This window comes from Mesoplodon densirostris, chromosome 2 (genome assembly GCF_025265405.1).
Source record: "Mesoplodon densirostris isolate mMesDen1 chromosome 2, mMesDen1 primary haplotype, whole genome shotgun sequence".
Taxonomy (NCBI): domain Eukaryota; kingdom Metazoa; phylum Chordata; class Mammalia; order Artiodactyla; family Ziphiidae; genus Mesoplodon; species Mesoplodon densirostris.
In genome coordinates, this window is record NC_082662.1 from 131,129,887 (window position 1) to 131,154,953 (window position 25,067).

The 25,067-nt window shown below is 37.1% G+C and overlaps 1 protein-coding gene across 1 annotated transcript in view; it reads left to right on the top strand.

Moving 5' to 3' along the window:
• RGS7 (regulator of G protein signaling 7) overlaps nt 1–25,067 on the top strand; it is a 614,965-nt gene that overhangs the window by 429,899 nt on the left and 159,999 nt on the right. The window contains exon 5 of the mRNA XM_060088393.1: nt 14,041–14,091. Coding sequence (XP_059944376.1) covers nt 14,041–14,091 — 51 coding nt within the window. The remainder of the gene's footprint in view (nt 1–14,040; nt 14,092–25,067) is intronic.

A 25,067-nucleotide genomic window follows, 5' to 3' on the forward strand; every position in this document is an offset into this window, starting at 1 on the left:
TCCTGGACTTGATTAACTATTTCCTTTCCCATATCAGGGAAGTTTTCAACCATAATCTCTTCAAATATTTTCTCAGCCCCTTTCTTTTTCTCTTCTTCTGCTGGGACCCATATAATTCAAATGTTGGTACGTTTAATGTTCTCCAAGAGGTCTCTGAGACTGTCCTCAATTCTTTTCATTATTTTTTCTTTATTCTGCTCTGTGGTAGTTATTTCCACTATTTTATCTTCCATGTCAATCATCCTTTCTTCTGCCTCAGTTATTCTGCTATTGATTCCTTCTGGAGAATTTTTAATTTCATTTATTGTGTTGTTCATCATTGTTTGTTTGCTCTTTAGTTCTCCTAGGTCCTTGTTAAATGTTTCTTGTATCTTCCCCATTCTATTTCCATGATTTTGTATCATCTTTACTATCATTACTCTGAATTCTTTTTCAGGCATACTGCCTATTTCCTCTTCATTTCTTTGGTCTGGTGGGTTTTACCTTGCTCCTTCATCTGCTGTGTATTTCTCTGTCTTCCCATTTTGCTTAACTTACTGTATTTGGGGTCTCCTTTTCACTGGCTGCAGGTTTGTAGTTCCCATTGCTTTTGGTGTTTGCCCCCAGTGGGTAAGGTTGGTTCAGTGGGTTGTGGAGGCTTCCTTGTGGAGGGGAGTGGTGCCTGCGTTCTGGTGGATGAGGCTCGATCTTGTCTTTTTGGTGGGCAGGACCATGTCCGGTGGTGTGTTTGGGGGTGTCTGTGAACTTTCTATGATTTTAGGCAGTCTCTCTGCTTATGGGTGCGGTTGTGTTCCTGTTTTGCCAGTTGTTTGGCATAGGGTGTCCAGCAGTGTAGCTTGCTGGTTGTTGAGTGGAGCTGTGTCTTTGCGTTGAGATGGAGATCTCTGAGAGAGCTTTTGCTATTTGATATTATGTTGAGCCAGGAGGTCTCTGGTGGACCAGTGTCCTGAACTTGGCTCTCCCACCTCAGAAGCTTAGGCCTGACACCCGGTTGTACCACCAAGACCCTGTCAGCTACACTGCTCAGAAGAAAAGGGAGGGAAAAAAAAGAAAGAAAAAAGAATAATTAATTAATTAATTAAATTTATTAAACTAAAAAACTTTTTAAAATTATTAAAATAAGAAAGTAATAAAAACAAAAAGCAAGCAAGAAAGAAGAGAGCAACCAAACCATAAAACAAATCCACCAATGATAACAAGGGCTAAAAACTATACTAAAAAGAAAAAAAAGGACACACAGAACCCTAGGACAAATGGTAAAAACAAATCTATGCAGAGAAAATCACACAAAGAAGCATACACATACACACTCACAAAAAGAGAAAAAGGAAAAATTATATATATATATATATATATATATATATATATATATATATATATGAAAAAAAAGGAAGAGAGCCACCAAATCAATAAACAAATCTACCAGTGATCATAAGCTCTAAATACTAAACTAAGGTAAAAATAAAACCAGAAACAAATTAGATGCAGAAAGCAAACTCCAAGTCTACAGTTGGTTCCAGCCTCCACTGCCTCAATTTCAGGATGATTCGTTGTCTATTCAGGTATTCCACAGATGCAGGGTACATCAAGTTGATTGTGGAGCTTTAATCCACTGCTCCTGAGGCTGCTGGGAGAAATTTCCCTTTCTCTTCTTTGTTCACACAGCTCCTGGGGTTCAGCTTTGGATTTGTCCCCGCCTCTGCATGTAGGTCACCAGAGGCCATCTGTTCCCTGCCCAGACAGGACAGGGTTAAAGTATCAGCTGATTAGGGGTCTCTGGCTCACTCAGGCCAGGGGGAGGGAGGGGTACAGAATGTAGGTCGAGCCTGCAGCGGCAGAGGCTGGCATGATGTTGCAACAGCTGAGGCGTGCTGTGTGTTCTCCTGTGGAAGTTGTCCCTGGATCACAGGACCCTGACAGTGGTGGGCCGCACAGGCTCCCGGGTGGGGAGGTGTAGATGGTGACCTGTGCTTGCACACAGGCTTCTTGGTGGCTGCAACAGCAGCCTTAGCATTTCATGCCCATCTCTGGAGTCCACAGTGATAGCCACGGCTTGCACCCATCTCTGGAGCTCGTTTAGGTGGTGCTCTGAATCCCCTCTCCTCGTGCACCCCAAAACAATAGTCTCTTACATCTTAGGCAGGTCCAGACCATTTCCCAGACTCCCTCCTGGCTAGCTGTGGCTCATTAGCCCCCTTCAGGCTGTGTTCACGCAGCCAACCCCAGTCCTCTCCCTGGAATCTGACCTCTGAAGCCCAAGTCTCAGCTTCCAGCACCCACACAGCCCAGCGGGTGAGCAGACAAGCCTCTCAGGCTAGTGAGTGCTGGTCGGCAGCCATCCTCTGTGTGGGAATCTCTCCACTTTGCCCTCTGCACCCCTGGTGCTGCGCTCTCCTCCATGGCTCTGAAGCTTCCCCCGCGCCCAACCCCAGTCTCCACCAGGTAAGGGGCTTCCTAGTGTGTGGAAACTTTTCCTCCTTCACAGCTCCCTCCCAGAGGTGCAGGTCCTGTCCTATTCTTTTATTTCTGTTTTTTTCTTTTTTCTTTTGTCCTACCCAGGTATGTGGGGAGTTTCTTGCCTTTTTGGTCTTCCACCAGCTTTCAGTAGGTGTTCTGTAGGAGTTGTTCCACATGTAGGTGTATTTTTGATGTATTTGTGGGGAAGAACGTGATTTCCACGTCTTACTCCTCTGCCATCTTGAAGGTCCCTCCTGTCTCTTTAATTTGCAGATTCAGGTTATGTTTACAAAGGCCAGTATTTTCTGTGATTCTACTTTTGGTTCAGGGCCATAGCACTCTGAGTAAGAACCTGGAAAGAAAATGTAATCAACCACATAATTTGCTTTTGCCATCACATCTACAAATGCATTTAAATGTCCTCTTTTCTTTAAAGTGTTGTAGACCAAGACTTAAAATGTGTTTCAGGTTTAGCAAAAGGAATAATATCTGTTTTAATTATCATTCTGGATTTCAGGGATGTTATTAGCTATGGAAGATTGTAAGACATGCTTTTACATTATAACTTTGACCCAGTTTCAATCTGTGGCCAGAACTTTAATTTTATGAAAACTGGATAACCTTTTCTAAATAAAGCTGATATATAAAAGTCCAGGCATAACAATACTCAATTGGATGTTATTCATTTTAGAAAATAAATTCTTTCCTTAAAAAGATACACACTCATATAAAAACACCCAATTGCATATACACCATGAGGTTCTTTTGCATAGCTCTTTTACTACACATGAAGTGTGGCTTTATTCACACACACAAAAATGTATTCACAGTCTTTCAGGAATATAATAATTTCATAGAACAAAACATTTATATTTATAACAAAGCAGAATAGCACGCTCATTTCATTCACAATTTGACATGCTTTTGAGCTCCACCTCCTCTCTCTTTTCTGCTTTTTTTTCTGACAGAAATATAAAAGCTAAAGAACTCGAGGAAGCTGTGGTTTAACCTGTTGGTTTGTCTGCCAAGTAATCATTCTTTCTGGAAACTCTTTCCGTTTATGCCTCCCACCAGTACAGCTGTGTTTATGATCCCACCCTTCTTGCCACAGTTGACTGATATAGGAATGAGTACCTTCCCCAAACCTTTCCATCAGAAATTAGGAATTGTGACTACAAAATTTTAGCCTCAAACTACCTGCTGCCTTCAGTGAAGGAGATGTAAACCCAAGAAGTATGAGCCCTTATGACCCACTTTGTGGATGAGAAACAGCAGAGACTGCTTTTTAGAGAGAAATACGTCCAGAGAGGAACCACAAGGAACTCTCATGTCATCAGAGTCCTGTTTCCATTTTTTCCTTGAGGCCCAAATGTATCCTTTCCCTTTGGTCCAGGATACCTTTTAGCAAATTCCTTAATTTATTTGTTTATTTTTTATACTTCTCTCAAAGATTGTTCTTTGTAATCATAAGTGTCCTAATGAAAGAACTCAAATTTTATTGTTATTGATATATTAATCTTAGATATTAGCAAGAAAGTGTCAATGGAGACTCTTCAAAAAACTGAGAATAGAAGTACCATATGATCCAGCGATTCCACTTATGGGTATTTATCTGAAGGAAACAAAAACACTTACTTGAAAAGATATCTGCACCCTCAAGTTCACTGCAGCATTATTTAAAATAGCCAAGGTATGGAAACAACCTGAGTGTCCATAGATGGATGAATGGATAGAGAAAATGTGGTATGAGATATTATCCAACCATAAAAATGAAGGAAATCTTCCCATTTGCAACAACATGGATGGACCTTGAGGGTATTCTGCTAAGGGAAATAAGTCAGACAGAAAAAGACAAACGCCAGATAATGTCACTTACAAGTGGAATCTAAAACAACAGCAATGAAAACCTGAACTCATAGATTCAGAGAAAAAATTGGTGGTTGCCAGAGGCGGGGTTTGGGAGGGTGGGAGAAATGGTGTGAAGGCAGTGAAAGGTACAGACTTCAGTTATAAAAGAACTCAGTCCAGGGGATGTACTGTACAATATATTGAATATAGTTAATAATACTGTATTGTATAATTAAATGTTGCTAAGAGAGTAGATTGTAAAGGTCCTTGCCACAGGAAAAAAAAAAAACAACTTTGCAGCTATATGAGGTGATGGTTGTTAATTGGACTTATTGTGGTGATCGTTTCATGGTATATACAAATACTGAATCATTATGTTGTACACCTGAAACTAATATAATGTTATATGTCAATTTAAAAAAAAGAATCAATGCTCTCCAGCCAAAGACCACCAGGAACACACCTATGATTGAACAAGTTGAATGTATTACTCTTTTTTTTTTTTTTTTTTGGCAGTATGCAGGCCTCTCACTGTTGTGGCCTCTTCCATTGCGGAGCACAGGCTCCGGATGTGCAGGCTCAGTGGCCATGGTTCATGGGCCCAGCTGCTTCGCGGCATGTGGGATCTTCCCGGACCGGGGCACAAACCCGTGTCCCCTGCATCGGCAGGCGGACTCCCAACCACTGCGCCACCAGGGAAACCCCTGAATTTATTACTCTTAAGCGAGAGAGAACACACACCCTAGGGAAGCCAAAGGGTGTCTCAGTAACAAAGTGTTAGAAATAATCTATTACAGGATTTAGACTTTGGATGCCCTATTGGATCCTCAGACCTGACGATGGTTGTGCAGTTGCATTTAAGATGGGACAGTATACGTCAGCAAACAGGAAAACAAGTAATCATCAAAAACAAAACGTTGTTTTTAGATATTAGCAATTACTTATTCTAAAGATTAAGGAAAGATTCAGTTCATTCTTTCAGCTTTACAAATGGCTAATATGTCAGCTTACAAAAAAAACCTTTATTTTTTTTAAATCTTAAAGAAATACTGCAGTAAAAATTAAACTGAATTAAAACTTTTTTTGCACCAAGAATTTTAAAAATTATGACAGCGATACACAGGGGTGTCATTAAATATTGGATGGGAATGACTGTTAGGGCTGATTTTTCAGGGTTTGGGGTCCTTTATGCATAAAGTACATGTCTATGAACATTGAAGCTATACCTACAGTAAATGTTTAACAGTGATCTGTGTTAGTGCACTTTGAAGAGAATGAGGGAAATGTGATTAGTAAGACATCATTTCTTCCCTCAAAGGACTCATAGAAGAGTAAATCTGCTTCACTCCACATTCTTTCCTATTTGTCCCTAAAACTATAGGTCTACAGCAAGATTTTCATAGAAACTCAATAAATGTGCATTATATACTACTTAATGATTATGATGATAAACATTTATTGTTCCTATTTCAAGGAACCAAGAATAATGTTGGAAAAATATTTTCCATATATACAGGATGTTATATTTAGTGAGAGATCTTGGGAATACTTAAGCCATAAAAAACATGGACTATTTATGGTATTCATTAAATAAAATACATTAATATGGCCAGGACCATGTCTATATGGTTCTCAGGGTTCAGCAAAGTATTTAGGCAGTGCAAAGAACCTACTACTCATTTTCCTGAAAGAGAAATATTACAAAGGTCAATGTCTTTGCCTCAGAAATATTTGGAACCCTTCCATTGTGATTAAGAACTAAAGGTCTTCATTAAAAGCTCTAACAGAAATTACAAAAAGGTTTTTTGTTAAAGATACAAATCAAAATCATAACATTTTGGTTGCTTACGAAGTCCTTATATATCATATTTGCAAAAATTTCACAATATTTTTCTTTTGGTGAACCTCAGTTTCAGGTTCAGAGTGTGGATAGCTATAGTTGTCACTTGTAGGTGAGGATGTGCTCTAACTTGTAGAGGGTATATGGCCTTCAAGGAAGTATAGTAGGCTCTGCACAGAGCATAGTCCAATCCCTGTCACTCGGCATCAGAGCAGACTTGGGGAAGCCCCTTTACTACTCAGGTCCATGCATGGGTGAGGAAATAATATTGATGTCTAAATGTCTTTGATTCCTTTGCTTTAATTATGGATGGAGTGGTGAATTGATAGCCTTGAAAAGGGAAAATTATCACTGTGAAGGGTGATTACAGTAGCTGAAAATTACAGGCCAGTCAAATGTTCTTTGTATGACCAATGCCGTCGTTTTGTAAATTCTCTTAGAGTAGCATATGAGGAGGGGAATCTTGCTGTTTGTTCATCTAGTCTTTTAACATATACTCATCACCTTCTATATGCCAGGCACTGGTCTGGGTGCTTGAGATCCAAAGATGAATAACACACACCCTTACCTCCAAGGAACTCATGATGCAATGGGAAAGACAGACAAAAATTAACAGAAGATGATAAAACCATTGACAAGTGTAATGAATGATGAGGATATTAATAGGTCTTAGCAGAGAAAGACTTTACCTGGCAAGGTGAGATAAGGATGAACAGAGTAGGCTTCCTGGAGTAGTTAATATATGAACTGAACTTTATGAGGTCAGTTGAGATTAACCAAAGGAAAAAGAGACAGAGACAGAATAGCGTGAGCAGAGTCATGGAAATAAGAAGCAATATGGCATGTGGAGAACCATGAGCAGTACGTAAGGAACATTTTTGCTTGTTTGTCTTGCTTGTTTTCATTGCAAATCATAGATTATGGGATTATACAATAATGAAGCTTCCACTGTTCCTGCTAAGTAGAGAGAACACATAATGTTGTAACTCTAAAAGTGTTAGATGCCTCTAAGATTTCAAGACAAGGGTATGGGCACTGATCAGGGCTAAACTTTCCAGAAGATGCAATCACAGAGACAAATTTCCCTCTTAGGGCTGTGGTCCCCAACCTTTCTGGCACCAGGGACCGGTTTCAGGGAAGACAATTTTTCCATGGACCAGGGTGCGGGGGGATGGTTTCGGGATGATTCAGGAGCATTACATTTATTGTGCACTTTATTTCTATTATTATTACATTGTAACATATAATGAAATAATTATACAACTCACCATAATGCAGAATCAGTGGGAGCCCTGAGCTTGTTTTCCTGCAACTAGATAGTCCCACCTGGGGGTGATGGGAGACAGTGACAGCCAAAGTGTGTTGCTTATGTTCAGTCTACTCCCCAATCTCTTTTTGGTCGCTGTCGCTGCAGAAAAACCTGCTTCACAGAGATAGGGTGTTGGGAATGGAAGCAGGCTTTTCAGTGCTTTTGTGGCAATTTCAGGATATTCTGCCTTGACTTTAATCCAGAACATATGGAGATTTGAAGTTGTCTCAAAGATACTTTTAAGGCCACCGTCATTTTTGATCTCAAGCAGTTGATCCTCTTCTAGCACAGACAAAGTTGATTCACTTGGTTTATTCACAAATGGGTTGTGGATCCATTCCTTCCCAGTTCGGGGGTGTTTTGTGGTTAGGAAATAATGCTCAAACTCTTCTGAGAGCTGAGATAGATGATCATGCACCAGCTGGGAGAAAGAAGGCCCTGGCTCAGTCTCTTTCAAAATATTTGCTAATATTTGAAACGTGTCAAAAATCCCAATATTCACTTGTCACCCCCATAATTCCAGTTTGGATTGAATGCAGCCACTTTATCTGTTGACTTGAACACAGTTGTTGTTCTCCCCTGAAGTGACATATTGAGTTTGTTGAGCAGGTTGAATATGTCACACAAGTAAGCGAGTTTTGTGACCCATTCTGTGTCACTGAAATGTGCTGCCAGTGGTGACTGTTTTTCTAAAGAAATCTCTGGAGTAGCTCTTGTAACTCAAAAACTCTGGCCAGTGATCTTCCTTTAAAAAGCCGTCTCACTTCTGTGTGTAAGAGAAGATGTGTTGCTCTGCGTCTATCTCCTCACAGAGCTGCACAAACAGACGTGAGTTAAGGGCATGTACCTTAATGTGGTTGATAATTTTAATCACATCCTGCGAAATGTTGGTAAATTCAGGTGACATTTTTTGACTAGCCAGCATTTCTCTATGGATGACACAGTGCATAGACTCACATTCAGAAACAACCTCTTTGACCCGAGTAGTGAAACCAAAAAGCCATTCAGTCATGGCAGCCGCTCCGTGTGTGCATATACCGACACAAAATGACTAATTCAGTTTTCCTGATATGTAACCATTCAAAGACTTGAATAGTTCTACACCTGTGGTGTTAGTTGGCAACAAAAGTGCATATAACATCCTCATGCACATCCTCCTGAAAAATATATCACACAAAAGCAAGCATTGTTGCCTTGTTGTCAAAATTGGTAGACTCGTCAACTTAGATTGCATGCCATGGTGAGTCATTAATCCTCTCTAACAATTGTGCCTCAATATTCTCTGCTGTTTCATCAATTCAGTTATGGTGCTAGCTGAAAGAGGAACATGTGCCACCTTTTGAACTGCAACCTCTCCTAAAAGTTCATGACAAATGTCCTTAGCAGCAGGCAGGATCAACTCTTCACCAATAGTAAAGGGCTTCTTAGCTTTAGCAATGCGGTTAGCCACTAAGAATGATTCTCTCAGTGCAGACACATTAGATGAAGTGGTGGCCTTCAGTAGTTACTTCTGTTCTTCCTGTTCACGTTTTTTTCTTTTGAAAAATTCCAAAGCCTTGTCTTTTAATGCAGGGTGCTTGGTCTCCATGTGGCGAAGCTGTTTTCAAGGTTTCATGGCTTTGTTGGATAGCCAGTTGCCACATATTAAACAAAGTGGGCTTGGAGAATGTGAATCACCTGTTGCAATGAACCTGTAATTTAAGTAGGACTCTTGGTATTTTCTTTTAAATGCAGCTTTCTTTTTGTTGGCAGTCTTAGAGTCTTCTACTCTTTCACCATTGGGTCTTTCCCCTTTCCAAAGAAGCTCTCTAACGACGTTTGTTTTTTACTCTTTTTGGCTAGGGTTAGCTTGTGGGCTTACCAAAACTGTGACTGAGACAAGTGCACAGTGAGGGAAAGAGAGGCAAAGAGAAGTGGTAAATAAAATAATGGGAGGGCCACGCACAGACTAAAGTAAGTGTCGGATTCTGACTTATACCCTGCCACCATATGCAGCTGTACAATTGACAAGTCACTTGCCACTATAATGCCTGCTACCAGATGCAGCTTAATTGTCACTTGCCACTCACTGATAGGGTTTTTGTTGTTGTTGTTGTTGCTGTTGTTTTGGCTTTGTTGGGTCTTCGTTGCTGTGTGCAGGCTTTCTCTAGTTGCGGTGAGCAGGGGCTACTCTTCATTGTGGTACACGGGCTTCTCATTGTGGAGGCTTATCTTGTTGTGGAGCATGGGCTGTAGGCGTGCAGGCTTCAGTAGTTGTGGCTCATGGACTCTAGAGCGCAGGTCAGTAGTTGTGGTGCATGGGCTTATTTGCTCTGTGGCATGTGGGATCTTCCCAGACCAGGGTTCAAACACGTGTCCCCTGCATTGGCAGGCAGATTCTTAACCACTGCACCACCGGGGAAGTCCCACAGATAGGGGTTTTGACATGAGTCTGCAAGCAACTGATTTATTATGGTCTCTGTGCAGTCAAACCTCTCTGCTAATGATGATCTGTATTTGCAGCCACTCGCCAGTGCTAGCACCACCGCTTCAGGTCTACCTCAGATCATCAGGCATTAGATTCTCATAAGGAGAGCACAACCTAGATCCCTGGCATGCAGTTCACAGTAGGGTTCACGCTCCTATGAGAATCAAATGCCACCACTGATCTGACAGGAGGCGGAGCTCAAGCAGTAACACGAGTGATGGGAAGCAGCTGTAAATAAAGATGAAGCTTTGCTCGCCTGCTGCTCACTTCCTGCTGTGTGGCCCAGGTCCTAACAGGCCATGGACCGGTATCGGTCTGTGGCCCAGGGGTTGGGGATCCCTGTCTTAGGGTATAAGATACTGTTGCATCTTTTAACTAGTTTCATATTTTTTTAAAGAAAAAACCAAAGCCAAACAAAATATCCTGCTTGTTACTCTGACATCCTCAGTATAAAGATAAATGAAATTAGAACACACCCTAACACCATACACAAAAATAAACTCAAAATTGCTTAAAGACTTAAATGTAAAGCCAGACACTGTTAAACTCTTAGAGGAAAACATAAGCAGAAAACTACATGACATAAATCACAGCAAGTTCCTTTTTGACCCACCTCCTAGAGAAATGGAAATAAAAACAAAAATAAGCAAATGGGACCTAATGAAACTTAAAAGCTTTTGCACAGTAAAGGAAACCATAAACAAGACGAAAAGAAAACCCTCAGAATGGGAAAAAATATTTGCAAATGAAGCAACTGACAAAGGATTAATCTCCAAAATTTACAAGCAGCTCATGCAGCTAAATATCAAAAAAACAAAACAACCCAATCCAAAAATGGGCAGAAGACCTAAATAGACATTTCTCTAAAGAAGATATACAGATTGCCAACAAACACATGAAAGAATTCTCAACATCATAATCATTAGAGAAATGCACATCAAAACTACAATGAGATATCATATCACACCAGTCAGAATGGCCATCATCAAAAAATCTAGAAACAAGAAATGCTGGAGAGGGTGTGGAGAAAAGGGAACCCTCTTGCACTGTTGTTGGGAATGTAAATTGATACAGCCACTATGGAGAACAGTATGGAGATTCCTTAAAATACTAAAAATAGAACTACCACATGACCCAGCAATCCCACTACTGGGCATATACCCTGAGTAAACCATAATTCAAAGAGTCATGTACCACATTGTTCATTGCAGCTCTATTTACAATAGCCAGGACATGGAAGCAACCTAAGTGTCCATCAACAGATGAATGGATAAAGAAGATGTGGCTCATATATACAATGGAATATTACTCAGCCATAAAAAGAAATGAAATTGAGTTATTTGTAGTGAGGTGGATGGACCTAGAGTCTGTCATACAGAGTGAAGTAAGTCAGAAAGAGAAAAACAAATACCATATGCTAACACATATATATGGAATCTAGGAAAAAATAATGGTCATGAAGAACCTAGGGGCAAGACGGGAATAAAGACACAGACTTACTAGAGAATGGACTTGAGGATATGGAAAGGGGGAAGGGTAAGCTGTGACAAAATGAGAGAGTGGCATGAACATATATATACTACCAAATGTAAAATAGATAGCTAGTGGGAAGCAGCCACATAGCACAAGGAGATCAGCTCGGTGCTTTGTGACCACCTAGAGGGGTGGGATAGGGAAGGTGGGAGGGAGGGAGATGCAAGAGAGAAGAGATATGGGGATATATGTATATGTATAACTGTTTCACTTTGTTATAAAGCAGAAACTATCTACCATTGTAAAGCAATTATACTCCAATAAAGATGTTAAAAAAAAGATAAATGGAACTCTGAAGTGTTCTGGATATATACATTTGTACACGAAAATTTTAGCAGATCTGCCCACTTATTTATTAAACATAAAGCTGAGCAATTGGGAGAAAGGGGCAATTCCTTCCTACACCCCTCCTGGCCATAAAGTCATTTGAATCAATTCTCAACATGACTATGATAACATTTCTCTTTCAATCTTTTGGTTCCATGAGATGCTGGAATTTTTTTTCTCCCTTTCTCTGTCTCTGCCTCTCTCAACTGGGAGTTAAGGTCTTGCTGTCATAGATGCATAATAGATGAGTATGGTGAACTGGATGTACATTTGACAATAAAGTAATAATTCATAATGTGTTAAAACCATACATATATTGGGTAATCACACAAAAATAAAACCACTATAATGATACTGACAAGCAATCACATTGGCTCTTTTCCAGTGAACTGAGACCACGACTGTGACAGAAATATCAAAAACTAGGCCAGGAAAATAAGTTTCTTTTTTCCTGAATTAAATGTAATTTCAAATTAGACTGCTTTGTATTTCTTTCTGTTCGGGAATGTGTGGGGGGAGAGGGAGAAAGAGAGAGGGAGAGAGAAGAAAATTAAAAAAAAAAAACACTTTCTGAAGGTATTTTAAAATCACTTTTCACATTAAGAAAAAATTATAGTCCTGGAACCAATATTTGCCTCTCTTCAAAAGAGTGGAAATTTTCCAGTGGCTGCTCATATGTTTTCCCCAAATAGATGCTCAAATGTGAAAAACGAGCAGGGTGCCTGGAGATACCTAATAAGATTTAGGTACCTGGAATTCTACATTGGTCAAGTAACACTACATACACATTTGAAAAACTGAGTTTCCCCTTTTATAAAAGGGAAGACCATGCCTCAAGATAACTTAGGCTGTAAGTAATAAGTTAAGCACAACATTCTCCAACATCTGTGTTCTTATGAATGGTGTCCCCTCCTTCCTTCCCTCAGAGCTTCCTTTAGGATCTAGGTGAATCCATCCTCTCAAATGCATTTAAACCAACGGCAGTTGTAAAGGAACAGTTATAAAAGAATACAAGTTAGATTCAATACTTGAAGTTAATATTTTTAAAATGCACATATTGAAATTGATGTTGGGTGTAACTTTTCATAAGTTTTAGGACATTATTGTCAAGCTTGATGATCAAGTTTATTTTGAAATTAATTTTGAACTATTCTGCTTTAAGCAACTAGAATTATTTGGCCATTGTTAATATCACTCGTTTGCCAGGTCTCAGGTGGGTAGGCTACAACTGTTCCCAGTCTCCAAGAGAGGTAGGAATGGAATCTCAGTTCATACAAAATTTCATTCATGCAGCCCTGATACAGCTTACTAAGTATATGTAACTATTTACATTTGCAGTTTTATGTAGAAATGAATTACGCTGAAAGCCAAATTAAACAGAAATGAACATCTCAGGTAAATCAGCACCTCTTCCTGAATCTCCCATTTCTGCTCATATTTTCACCATTCCATTCATTCCTAGTGCTCCTGGACTGTAAACTTTGAGTCCTCTTTATTTTTCCACTTGCCAACCCCAGACCTAGTCACAAGGTCCTAGAACAAGTCTAATTTTGTTCTAATTCACTTGTACACTGAACTAGCTCAGGGCCTTATCCTTTCAATCTTGGATCACAACCCAGTAGAAATGTTGGCTGCCCTGCTTTCCTTTTGACCAGCCTATGGCTCACCACACACATTGCCAAAGGTGATGGTCAAGGGAAGTTCTGTTGTGTAAATGAATCTTGAGTGTCTTGAAAATAGTGGAAAGACCTTTCAGTCAAAGAAAATAGTATTATAAAGACACAGTACTATAATAACACAAATTTGTTGCCAAAAACTGACAACCAATTTGGGTTGGCTTGAGAGTAGTTACAGGGACTGGATGGGGAAAACCAGAAATGAGACAGGTATCATCTTATAAAGTATTGGTTATGCCATGCTAAGAATTGTGCTGGAAACATAGTGGGCACTCAATAAACATTCATTAAATGAATAAATCAACGAATCACTTTATCCACTACTAGTATATTAAATCATTATGTTTAAACATTTCATATTTAATAATTAACAAGTTTGCACCTTGGCTCACTGAAGAAAAACAATGTATTCACGCTCTGTTTTCAATACTTCATATGTGGCTGATCTTTAATCTGTTATTAAAACAATTAGAAACATTCCTACTCTTATGAGTGCTAAATGTTGAGTTCTTAAGGTTAACATATATAAATAGATATTCATATATATATATATATGTGTGTTTTTCTTTTTCTCTTTTTTCAGGGTCAGACATTGTTCAATGGTTAATAAAGAACTTAACCATAGAAGATCCAGGTAAATAAATAATTTTCCCATCGATAAAAGTATTTTCTTTGTGGTTTTAAGAAATATGTTTTCTCAGGGCTAACATGACAAGCAAGCAAACCTGAAAAATTATAATTACATTTCAACTATGTTTTTCCCATTTATACAGATTTTACGGTAGTCAATGTATATTTAACTAAATTTTATTTAGTTTACTTTAAAATTTTTTCAATATATAATGTCCTATTTTATAACATTTGATTCAGGTGATTAGTGACTGCTAGAATGGATGAGCAGTACACATGTCCATAAATAATTATACATATAATTTATAGCAAGTGATTATGAAATAATGAAATTTCTCTTCTGAAAACACATAGAACTAAATCTCATTAATTTATAATTTTTCCTTAACTCCATTTTTGCGTGAGGTTTGAAAACAATGTTATTTGTAATTCCAATTTTTATCATGCCTACGTTATGTTTTTAATACCCTTATTGCAGCCATGGACTCATTTACTGTGGTGGACATTTTGTGTATTCTGCAATGCAAAACCAATGTCCACAATTTGAGAACAGTTTCTACCAGCGCACTTCTTCATTGCCTAGAACATACTCTGAATTGTGAGGAATTTAATTAATGACTTAAAAAAAATATCGTGTAAGAGCCTTCATGTGTGGTAAATATTTCACATCACTGAAATAAAAATGAGATTATTTTGTTTAGAGAAGATGCTGAAAAAAACAAAAGTAAATAACATAAAAATTGGGATTACAGTGACAGAATGACATAATAGAGAAAGATGGCAATACACTAAGAGACACTATTCCTTCAATTTAAAAAAAATGATAAAAAAAAATTTACTCCTGCTTCTGGTGATTACCACCTTAGAATGGTTTAGAAATAATAGTACATGGAGATGCAAAGTTTTTATTTTTACTCATTTTGAGCTAACTTTATAAGGCCGTGCCACCAGAAAATATACTTCTAATTCTGTACAAAATGTCTATGTACATCCCCTGATCACTTGGTATATGATCTTTTAAAATACTTACTCTATCAAGTTAAACAGGAATAAAACAAGTAAGTAAAGATGAAGCAGCTACTGCCAGCATCAAATTATTACTAGGTGAAAAAAGGAGATAATTATTGGGAAAGGAAGCCACGGTCTTGACAGTTTTACCTTTCAGCCTCAGCTCAGTGCCATTCCTGACTTTATAAACTGTAGCACCAGACAAAAGACTCCAGTGCTAAGAAAACACTGGCACAGTCACAGAAAACCAGGGAACTACTGATTTTCAAAGAATATCATTTCTCAAAAGGTGAAGTAGATGCAAAAGAGTAGTTCTTTTGCAAATTAAGACTGAAAGTGTACTTCAGTAATAGTCTGAGAAGCAGGGAAAATATACAGGTATAATATGCTGGTAAGAAACATTCATTGTTTATAATTTATACAAGAAATATCATTTTAGCTATAATGTATATGAAAAACTGATTTTATTTGCTTGTTCAACAGTTTAAGGAAGTTGTAAAGCTTCATTAGAAGGTATATAAAAAGATAAAATCAATTATATCTGGGAAAGAACATTCATGTTTTTTAGTAATATTTATGACAGGCTGAAAAATTAGTTTTTGGTTGGTTGGTATGGAGTGAAAAATTCTGTGCTGGATTTTAAGAAGCACTGATGATTGTTCTGAAGATATAACAGATTTTGCACACAGAAAATGAATCAATCTGGGAGATGATTCTAGTTAAATCTGATCAGGAATGTAGCTGACATCTACTTTGGTGGTTGCATGATTAATTTAATCATACCATTTTAGAACTGCTCATGAAGAGATATGTAGTTATTATAAAGCTAGGTCTAATTTAACTTCATAAATTATCTGAAGATATTTAAAAATAAAAGAGAAACCCATGCCAGTCTTTTATGTTGTGCTTATTTGGTGGTCAAGTGGTTGTTTGAAGAACTCTAGGGATTATTTGAAGTTCTAGATCAATAATTTGTTGAAAGAGAATTTTGTGGCAAGTAGGAAGAAAAGGCTAATGCTTTGGTATGGGAGCAGGTTCTGGTGATCCATTTAGAGATGGGGAGAGGGTTGCATGATCTTCAGGGACTTCTGAGGGAAGGGGGTTGCATAATCCAACACCAGTATATATTTACATATACATACCAAATTTTCCTTTTACATTCATTCAACGATGGACAGTTAGGTTGCTTCCATATCCTGGCTATTGTAAATGATGCTGCAATGAACATTGGGGTGCAAATATCTTTCTGAGTTAGTGTTTTTGTTTCCTTTTGATAAATTCCCACAAGGGGAATTGCTGAATCATATGGTAGTTCTATTTTTAATTTTTTGAGGAACTTCCATAATGTTTTTCATAGTGTCTGCATCAGTTAACACCAACAGTATACAATGGTTTCCTTTTCTCCACAACCTTGCCAACATTTGTTGTTTATTATCTTTTTGCTAATAGCCATTCTGACCGGTGTGAGGTGATATCTTATTGTGTTTTTGATTTACATTTCCCTGATGATTGGTGATGTTGAGCATCTTTTTCAAGTACCTGTTGTGGACATCTGTATGTCTTCTTGGAAAAATGACTATTCAGATCATCTGCCCATTTTTAATCAGATTTTTTAATTGAATTCTTTATATATTTTGAATATTAACACTTATCAGATATATGATTTGCAAATATCTTCTCCCATTTAGTAGGTTGCCTTTTCATTTTGATGATGGTTTCCTTCACTGTGCAAAAGATTTTTAGTTTGATCTAGTCCCATTTGTTTATTTTTGCTTTTGTGTCCCTTGCCTTTGGGGTCAGATCCACCAAAACATCACTGAGATCTGTGTCAGTGAGTTCACCACCTATGTTTTCTTCTAGGAATTTTATGATTTCTGGTCTTACACTCAAGCCTTTAATCCATTTTGAATTAGTTTTTATGTATGGTATAAGATAGTGATCTAGTTTTACTCTTTCACATGTGGCTGTCTAGTTTCTCCAACACCATTTATGACATTTCATGACACTAAGATAATGTCATTTCTTTCTTTTATTTTTTTGGCTCCTTGGTAGTAAATTAATTGACCATATATTTGTGGGTTTATTTATGGACTGTCACTTCTGTTCCATTGATCTGTGTGTCTGTTTTTGTGTCAATACCATACTGTTTTTGTTTTTGTTTTTGTTTTTGTGGTACACGGGCCTCTCACTGTTGTGGCCTCTCCTGCCATGGAGCACAGGCTCCGGACGCGCAGGCTCAGCGGCCATGGCTCATGGGCCCAGCCACTCCACGGCATGTGGGATCTTCCCAGACCGGGGCACGAACCCGTGTCCCCTGCATCGGCAGGCGGACTCTCAACCACTGTGCCACCAGGGAAGCCCCTGTTTTGATTAATATAGCTTTGTAGTATAGTTTGAAATCAGGACGCTTGATACCTCAGGTTTTGTTCATTGTTCTCAAGCTTGTTTTTACTATTTGGGATCATTTGTGGTTCCATACAAATTTTAGAATTATTTGTTCTAGTTCTACAAAATATGTCTTTGGAATTTTGATAGGGATTTCATTGAATCTGTAGATTGCTTTTGCTATTAGGGGCATTTTAACAATATTAATTCTTCCAATTCATGAGCATGGAATATCTTTCCATTTATTTGTGTCTTCAGTTTCTTTCCTCAGTGTCTTATGGTTCTCAGTGTACAGGTATTTCACTTCCTTGGTTAAATTTATTCCTATGTATTTTAATCTTTTTCATGCAATTGAAAATGGGATTGTTTTCTTCATTTATCTTTCTGATAGTTTGTTAGTAGTGTATAGAAACACAACAGATTTCTGTATATTAATTCTTTATCCTGAAACTTTACAGAATTCATTTATTAGTTCTAATAGTTTTTTGGTGTAGTCTTAGGATTTTCTATATATAGTATCATGTAAACTGAAAACAGTGAGAGTTTTACTTCTTCCTATCCAATTTGGATGCCTTTTATTTATTTTTCTTGCCTAACTGCTGTGGCTAGGACTTCAATACAATGTTGAATAAAAGTGGCAAGAGTAGACATCCTTGTCTTGTTCCTGATCTCAGAGGGAAAGTTTTCAGCTTTTCTCTGTTCAGTATGATGTTAATTGTGGGTTTGTCATATATGACCTTTATTATGTTGAGGTACATTCCCTGAATACCCCCTTACTTGAGCATTTTTGCATAAATTGATGTTGAATTTTGTCAAATGCTTTTCTGCAACTATCAGGATGATCAATCATATGATTTTCTATTTTCACCAAGGATTTTGGATTGTAACTTTCTTTCTTGTAATGCCCTTGTCTGATTTTGGTATCAGGGTAATGCCAGCTTTATGAAATGTGTTTGGAGGGTTTCCTTTCTCTTCAGTTCTTTGGAAGAATTTAAGAAGGATCAATATTAAATTTTTGAATGTTTTGTAGAATTCACCAGTAAAATCTACTGGTCGTGGGCTTTTGTTTGTTGGGAGATTTTTTTTTTTTTTGCGGTATGCGGGCCTCTCACTGTTGTGGCCTCCCCCGCTGCGGAGCACAGGCTCCGGACGCGCAGGCTCCAGACGCGCAGGCCCAGCGGCCATGGCTCACGGGCCCAGCCGCCCCGCGGCATATGGGATCCTCCCAGACCGGGGCACGAACCCGTATCCCCTGCATCGGCAGGCGGACTCTCAACCACTTGCGCCACCAGGGAGGCCCCTGTTGGGAGATTTTTAAATTACTGTTTTGATTTCCCTACTAGTAATCAGTCTATTAAGATTTTCTATTTCTTCCTGATTCAGTCTTAGAAGAGTGTATATTTCTAAAAATTTATCCATTTCTTCTAGACTGTCCAATTTGTTTGCAAATACTTGTTTGTAGTAGTCCTTATGATTCTTTATTTTTCTGTGGTATCAGTTTTAAATTCTCCTTTTTAATCTCTGATTTTACTTGTTTGAGTCCTCTCTCTTTCTTTCTTGGTTAGTCTAGCTACTTTGTTATTTTTATCTTTTAAAAAAACAGCTCCTTGTTTCATTGGTATTTTCTATGTTTTTTTAATCTCTACTTCATTTATTTCCACTCTGATCTTTATTATTTCATGTATTCTACTAATTTTACCTTTGTTCTTTTTATAGTTCCTTTAGGTGTAAAGTCAGATTGTTTATTTGAGATATTATTGTTATGAGGTAGGAGTGTATTGCTATGAAATTCTCTCTTTGAACTGATCTTCTGCATCCCATAGACTTTGCTATGTTATAGTTATGTTCTCATTTATCTTTAGGTATTTTTTTCTTCTTTTGATTTCTTTGATTATCCATTGATACTTTGGTATCAATTTTATTTAATTATAGATTTTATTTAATCTCCATTTTTTGAGTTTTTTCTCTTTATTTCCTTGTGATTGTTTTCTAGTTCATACAATTATGGTAAAAGAAAATACTTGACATAATTTCAATCTTCTTGCATTACTTGAGACTTGCTTTGCAAGCTAACATGTGATCTATCCTGGATATTGTTCCATATGCACTTGAGAAGAATATGTATTCTGCTGCTTTGAGATGAAACATATGTATCCAAATGTATATATCTCTTAAGTATATGATGTAAATGTGTCATTTACATCCACTGTTTCCTTATTTTGTCTAGATGATCTATGCATTGATTTAAGTAGTGTGTTAAAGTCCCCTACTATTGTTGTATTGCTTTCAATTTTTCAACTTAAGTCCATTAATATTTGCTTTATATATCTTGGTGCTCCTCTGTTGGGTTCATATACGTTTATAAAGGTTATATCTTCTTGCTGAATTGACCTCTTTATCCTTATGTAATGTTCTTCTTTGTCTTTTATTATAGTCTTTGTTTAAAGTCTATTTTGTCTGATATGAGTATAGCTACTCTTGCTTTCTTTTCATTTCCATATGCATGGAATATCTTTTACCATCCCTTCACTGTAAGTCTATGTGTGTCCTTTCTTCTGAAGGAGTCTCTTATAGGCAACAAGATGGGTCTTGCATTTTAATCCATTCAGCTAGTCTGTGTCTTTTGATTATTGAATTTAGTCCATTTACATGTAAAGTAAGTAGTGATAATCATGTATTTTGCCATTTTGTTTATTGTTTACTGGCTGTTCTTACAGTTACTCTCAGTTCTTCCCTTTTCCTCTTTATCTCTTCCCTTGTGTTTTGTTGATTTTCTTTAGTATTATATTGAGATTCTTTTTCTCATTTTCTTTTGTATTTACTACAAGTCTTTTTCTTATGGTTATTATGAGGTTCACACATGACAGCCTGTTTAAATGGTAGACTGTTTTAAGTTGGTAGCAACTTAAATGTGAACACATTCCAAACGTTTATCTTTTTACTCCTCCACCCCCCTACCCTGGGCAAACGTTTTACTCGTGATAACACATTTTACATTATTTATTTTATGCATCCTTTAATTAATTATTATAATTTTAGTTATTTTTACTTGTCTTTTAATCACTATGCTTGCTTTATAATGTTTGATCAACTTCCTGTAGTATATATTTATCTTTACTGGTGAAATTTTTACTTTCATATGTTTCTTATTAGTAATTAGTGCCTTTTCTTTTCACCTTAAATACGTCTTTATAATATTTCTTGTAGGGATGGTTTAGTGGTGATGAACTCCTTCTGCTTTAGTCTATCTGGGAAAATCTTGACCTCTCTTTCAATTCTGCATGATTCTTGGTTGGAAGTATTTTCCCTGAAGCACTCTGAATAGGTCATCTACCCCCTTCTGGCCTGTAGTTTCTGCTGAAAAATCTGTGATAGCCTTATGTGGTTTCTTTTCATATGTAACAAGTTGTTATTCTCTTGCTGCTTTTAGGATACTCTTTTTATCCTTAAATTTTACAATTTTAATTATAATGTGTCTTGATGTGTGTCTCTGAGTTCATCTTATTTGGAACTCTCTGGGCTTCCTGGACCTGGATGTCTATTACTTTTCCCAGATTAAGAAAGTTTTCAGCTACTGTTTCTTCAAATAATTTTGCTGGCTCTTTCTCTCTTCTCATTCTAGGACCTCTATAATGCATTTCATTTGATGTTGTTCTAAAGTTCTATTAAGATTTCTTCACTTTTTAAAATTCTTTTTTCATTTTTCTACTCTTGTCTGTGTTAGTTCCATTGTTTTGTCTTTCAGCTCACCAAATCGTTCTTCTACATCATGCAGTCTGCTGTTGAAACCATCTAGTGTATTTTTAGTTATGTCATAACTTCTATTTGGTACTTTTTAATATTTTCTGTCTCTTTGTTGATCTTCTCACTGTGTTTATTCATTCTGCTCCCAAGTTCAGTGAGCATCTTTATGACCATTATTTTCAGGTCTTTATCAGGTAGATTGCTTATCTCCATTTCATTTAATTCTTTTTCTGAAGTTTTATCTTGCTCTTTCTATTGGGACATACTCCTCTATCTCCTTATTTTGCCTAGTTCTCCTTGTTTGTTTCTATTAATAGGTATATCAGCTATCTCTCCCAGTCTTGAAGAAATGGCCTTATTTAGGTGATGTTTCCTGGGACTCAGAAGCACAATTCTGCCTGGCCACTAGATCCAGGAGTTCAAGGGGTCTCCCCTATGTGTGCTGCATGCACCCTACTGTTGTGGTGGAATCCTGGCTGCTGTGTGCCACTGGTGGATGAGTCTGGATCCCAGGTTAGCTGCTGGGAGCAGCTGCCAAAGGGCACTAGTAGATGGGGCTATTGCTAATCCAGCAGGGCTTTTAGTGAGGCATGCCCACTGGTGCTAACAGATGGACAATTCCAAAATGGCACCCTCTAGTGCCAGTGTTAGCAAGGTAACCTGCTATCACATAAATGGCTCAATCAGTGATTCATTTCCAGGGGGGGTATTCCACCTGGTTCCTGTCTCTCTGGCAGATGCTTCAAGGTTAGGAAGTGGGTATGATCCATGTGACCTATGATCCATGTACTTTTTTTTTTAATTGAAGTATAGTTGATTTACAGTGTTGAGTTATTTTCAGGTATACAGCAAAGTGATTCAGTTATATATATATATACATATACATATATTCTGCAGATTCATTTTCATTACACATTATTACAAGATATCAAATATAGTTCCCTGTGCTATACAGTAGGTCCTTGTTGTTTATCAATTTTATATATAGTAGTGTGCATCTGTTAATCTCAAACACCTAATTTATCCCTTCCTCCCCCTGCCTTTCCCCTTTGGTAACCATAAGTTTATTTTCTATGTCTGTGAGTCTTTTTCTGTTTTGTAAATAAGTTCATTTGTATCATTTTTTTAGATTCCATGTATAAGTGATATCCTATGATATTTGTCTTTCTCTGTCTGACTTATTGGGATAATCTCTAGTTCCATCCATGTTACTGCAAATGACATTATTTTATTCATTTTTATGACTAATATTCCATTGTATAAATACCACCTCTTCTTTATCCATTTATTTATCTGTCAATGGACACTTAGGTTGCTCCATGTCTTGGCTATTGTAAATAGTACTTCTATGAACATTAGAGTGCTTGTATCTTTTTTTTTTTTTTTTTTTTTTTTTTTTTTTTGCGGTACGCGGGCCTCTCACTGTTGTGGTCTCTCCCATTGCTTGTATCTTTTCAAATTAGAGTTTTCATCTTTTCCGGATATATCCCCAGTAGTTGGATTGCTGGATCATATGGTAACTCTATTTTTAGTTATTTTAAGGAACATCCATACTGTTCTCCATAGTGGATGCACCAGTTTACATTCCCCCAAAGAGTGTAGGAGGATTCCCTTATCTCCAACCCCCCTCTAGCATTTGTTTGCAGAGTTTTGATGTTGGCCATTGTGACTGATGTGAGGTAGTTTTGATCATTGTAGTTTGATCATCATTGTAGTTTTCATTTGCATTTCTCTAATAACTAGAGATGTTGAGCATCTTTACATGTGCCTGCTGGCCATCTGTATGTCTTCTTTGGAGAAATATCTATTTAGTTCTTCTGCCCATTTTTTGATTGGATTGTTCTATTTTTTAATATTGAGCTATATGAGCTATTTGTATATTTTGGAAATTAATCCCTTGCCAGTTGCATCATTTACAGATATTTTCTCCCATTCCATAGGTTGTCTTTTCATTTTGTGTATGGTTTCTTTGCTGTGCAAAAGCTTTTAAGTTTAATTAGATTCCTTTTGTTTATTTTTGCTTTTATTTCCATTACTCGAGGAGATGGATCAAAAAAATATTGCTGCTTTATGTCAAAGAGTGTTCTGTGTTTTCTTCCAGGAATTTTATAGTATCCAAACTTACATTTAGGTCTTTAATCCATTTTTAGTTTATTTTTGTATATGGTGTTAGATAATGTTCTAATTTCATTCTTTTACATCTAGCTTCCCAGTTTTCCCAGCACCACTTATTCAAGAGACTTTTTTCCATTGTTTGTTCTTGCCTCATTTTTCATAGATTAATTGACCATAGCTGCATGGGTTTATTTCTGGGCTTTCTATCCTGTTCCATTGATCTGTGTGTCTGTTTTTGTGTCAGTACCATACTATCGCTTTATAGTAGATTCTGAAGTCAGGGAATGTGATTCCTCCATTTCCATTCTGCTTTCTCAAGATTTTTGGCTATCTGGAGTCTTTTGTGTTTCCATACAAATTTTAAAATTATTTTTCTAGTTCTGTGAAAAATCCCATTGGTAACTTGATAAGGATTGTCTTGAATTTGTAGATTGCCTTGGGTAGTATGGTCATTTTAACAATATCGATTCTCCCACTCCAAGAATACCACCATATATCATTCCACCTGTTTGTGTTGTCTTCAGTTTCTTTCATCAGCATCTTCTAGTTTTCAGAGTACAAGTCTTTTTCCTCCTTAGGTAGGTTTATTCATTTATTCCTATTTATTTTATTCTTTTGGATGTGATGATAAATGGGATTGTTTCCCTAATTTCTCTTTCTCATATTTCATTGTTGGTGTATAGAAATGGAGGAGATTTCTGTATATTGATTTTGTATCCTGCAACTTTATTGAATTCATTGATGAGCTCTAGTAGTTTTGGTGGCATCTTTAGTCTTTTCAATGTATAGAATCATGTCATCTGCAAACAGTGACAATTTAACTTCTTCCTTTCAAATTTGTATTCCTTTTATTTCTTTTTCTTGTCTGCTTGCTGTGGCTAGGACTTCCAAAATTATGTTGAGTAAAAGTGGTGGAAGCAGGCATCCTTGTCTTGTACCTGATCTTAGAAGAAATGCTTTCAGATTTTCACCACTGAGTATGATGTTAGGTGTGGGTTGTCATATGCGGCCTTTATTATGTTGAGATGCATTCCTTCTATGCCCACTTTCTGGAGAGTTTTTATCATAGATGCTGTTGAATTTTGTCAGAAGGTTTTCCTGTAGCTATAGAGATGATCATACTGTTTTTATTCTTCAATTTGTTAATGTGATATATCTCATTGACTGATTTGCAGATATTGAAAAATCCTTACATCTTTGGTATAAATCCCACTTGATCATGTTGTATGACCATTTTAATGTATTGTTGGATTGAGTTTGCTAGTATTTTGTTGAGGATTTTTGTATCTATGTTCGTCAGTGATATTGGCCTGTAATTTTCCTTTTTTTTTGCAATATCTTTGTCTGGTTTTGCTATCAAGTTTATGGTGGCTTCATAGAATGAGTTTGGAAGTGTTCTCTCCTCTGCAATTTTTTGGAATACTTTCATAAGGATAGGTGTTAACTCTTCTTTAAATGTTTTGTAGAATTCACCTGTGAAGCCATCTGGTCCTGGACTTTTGTTTCTTGACAATTTTTAAATTACTGATTCAATTTTAGTACTTGTAATTCATCAGTTAATATTTTCTATTTCTTCCTGGTTCAGTCTTGAGAGATTGTTCCTTTTTAAGAATTTGTGCATTTCTTCTTGGTTGTCCATTTTATTGGCATATAGTTGCTCATAGTAGTCTCATGATCCTTTGTATTTCTGTGGTGTCACTTGTAACTTCTTTTTTATTTCCGATTTTA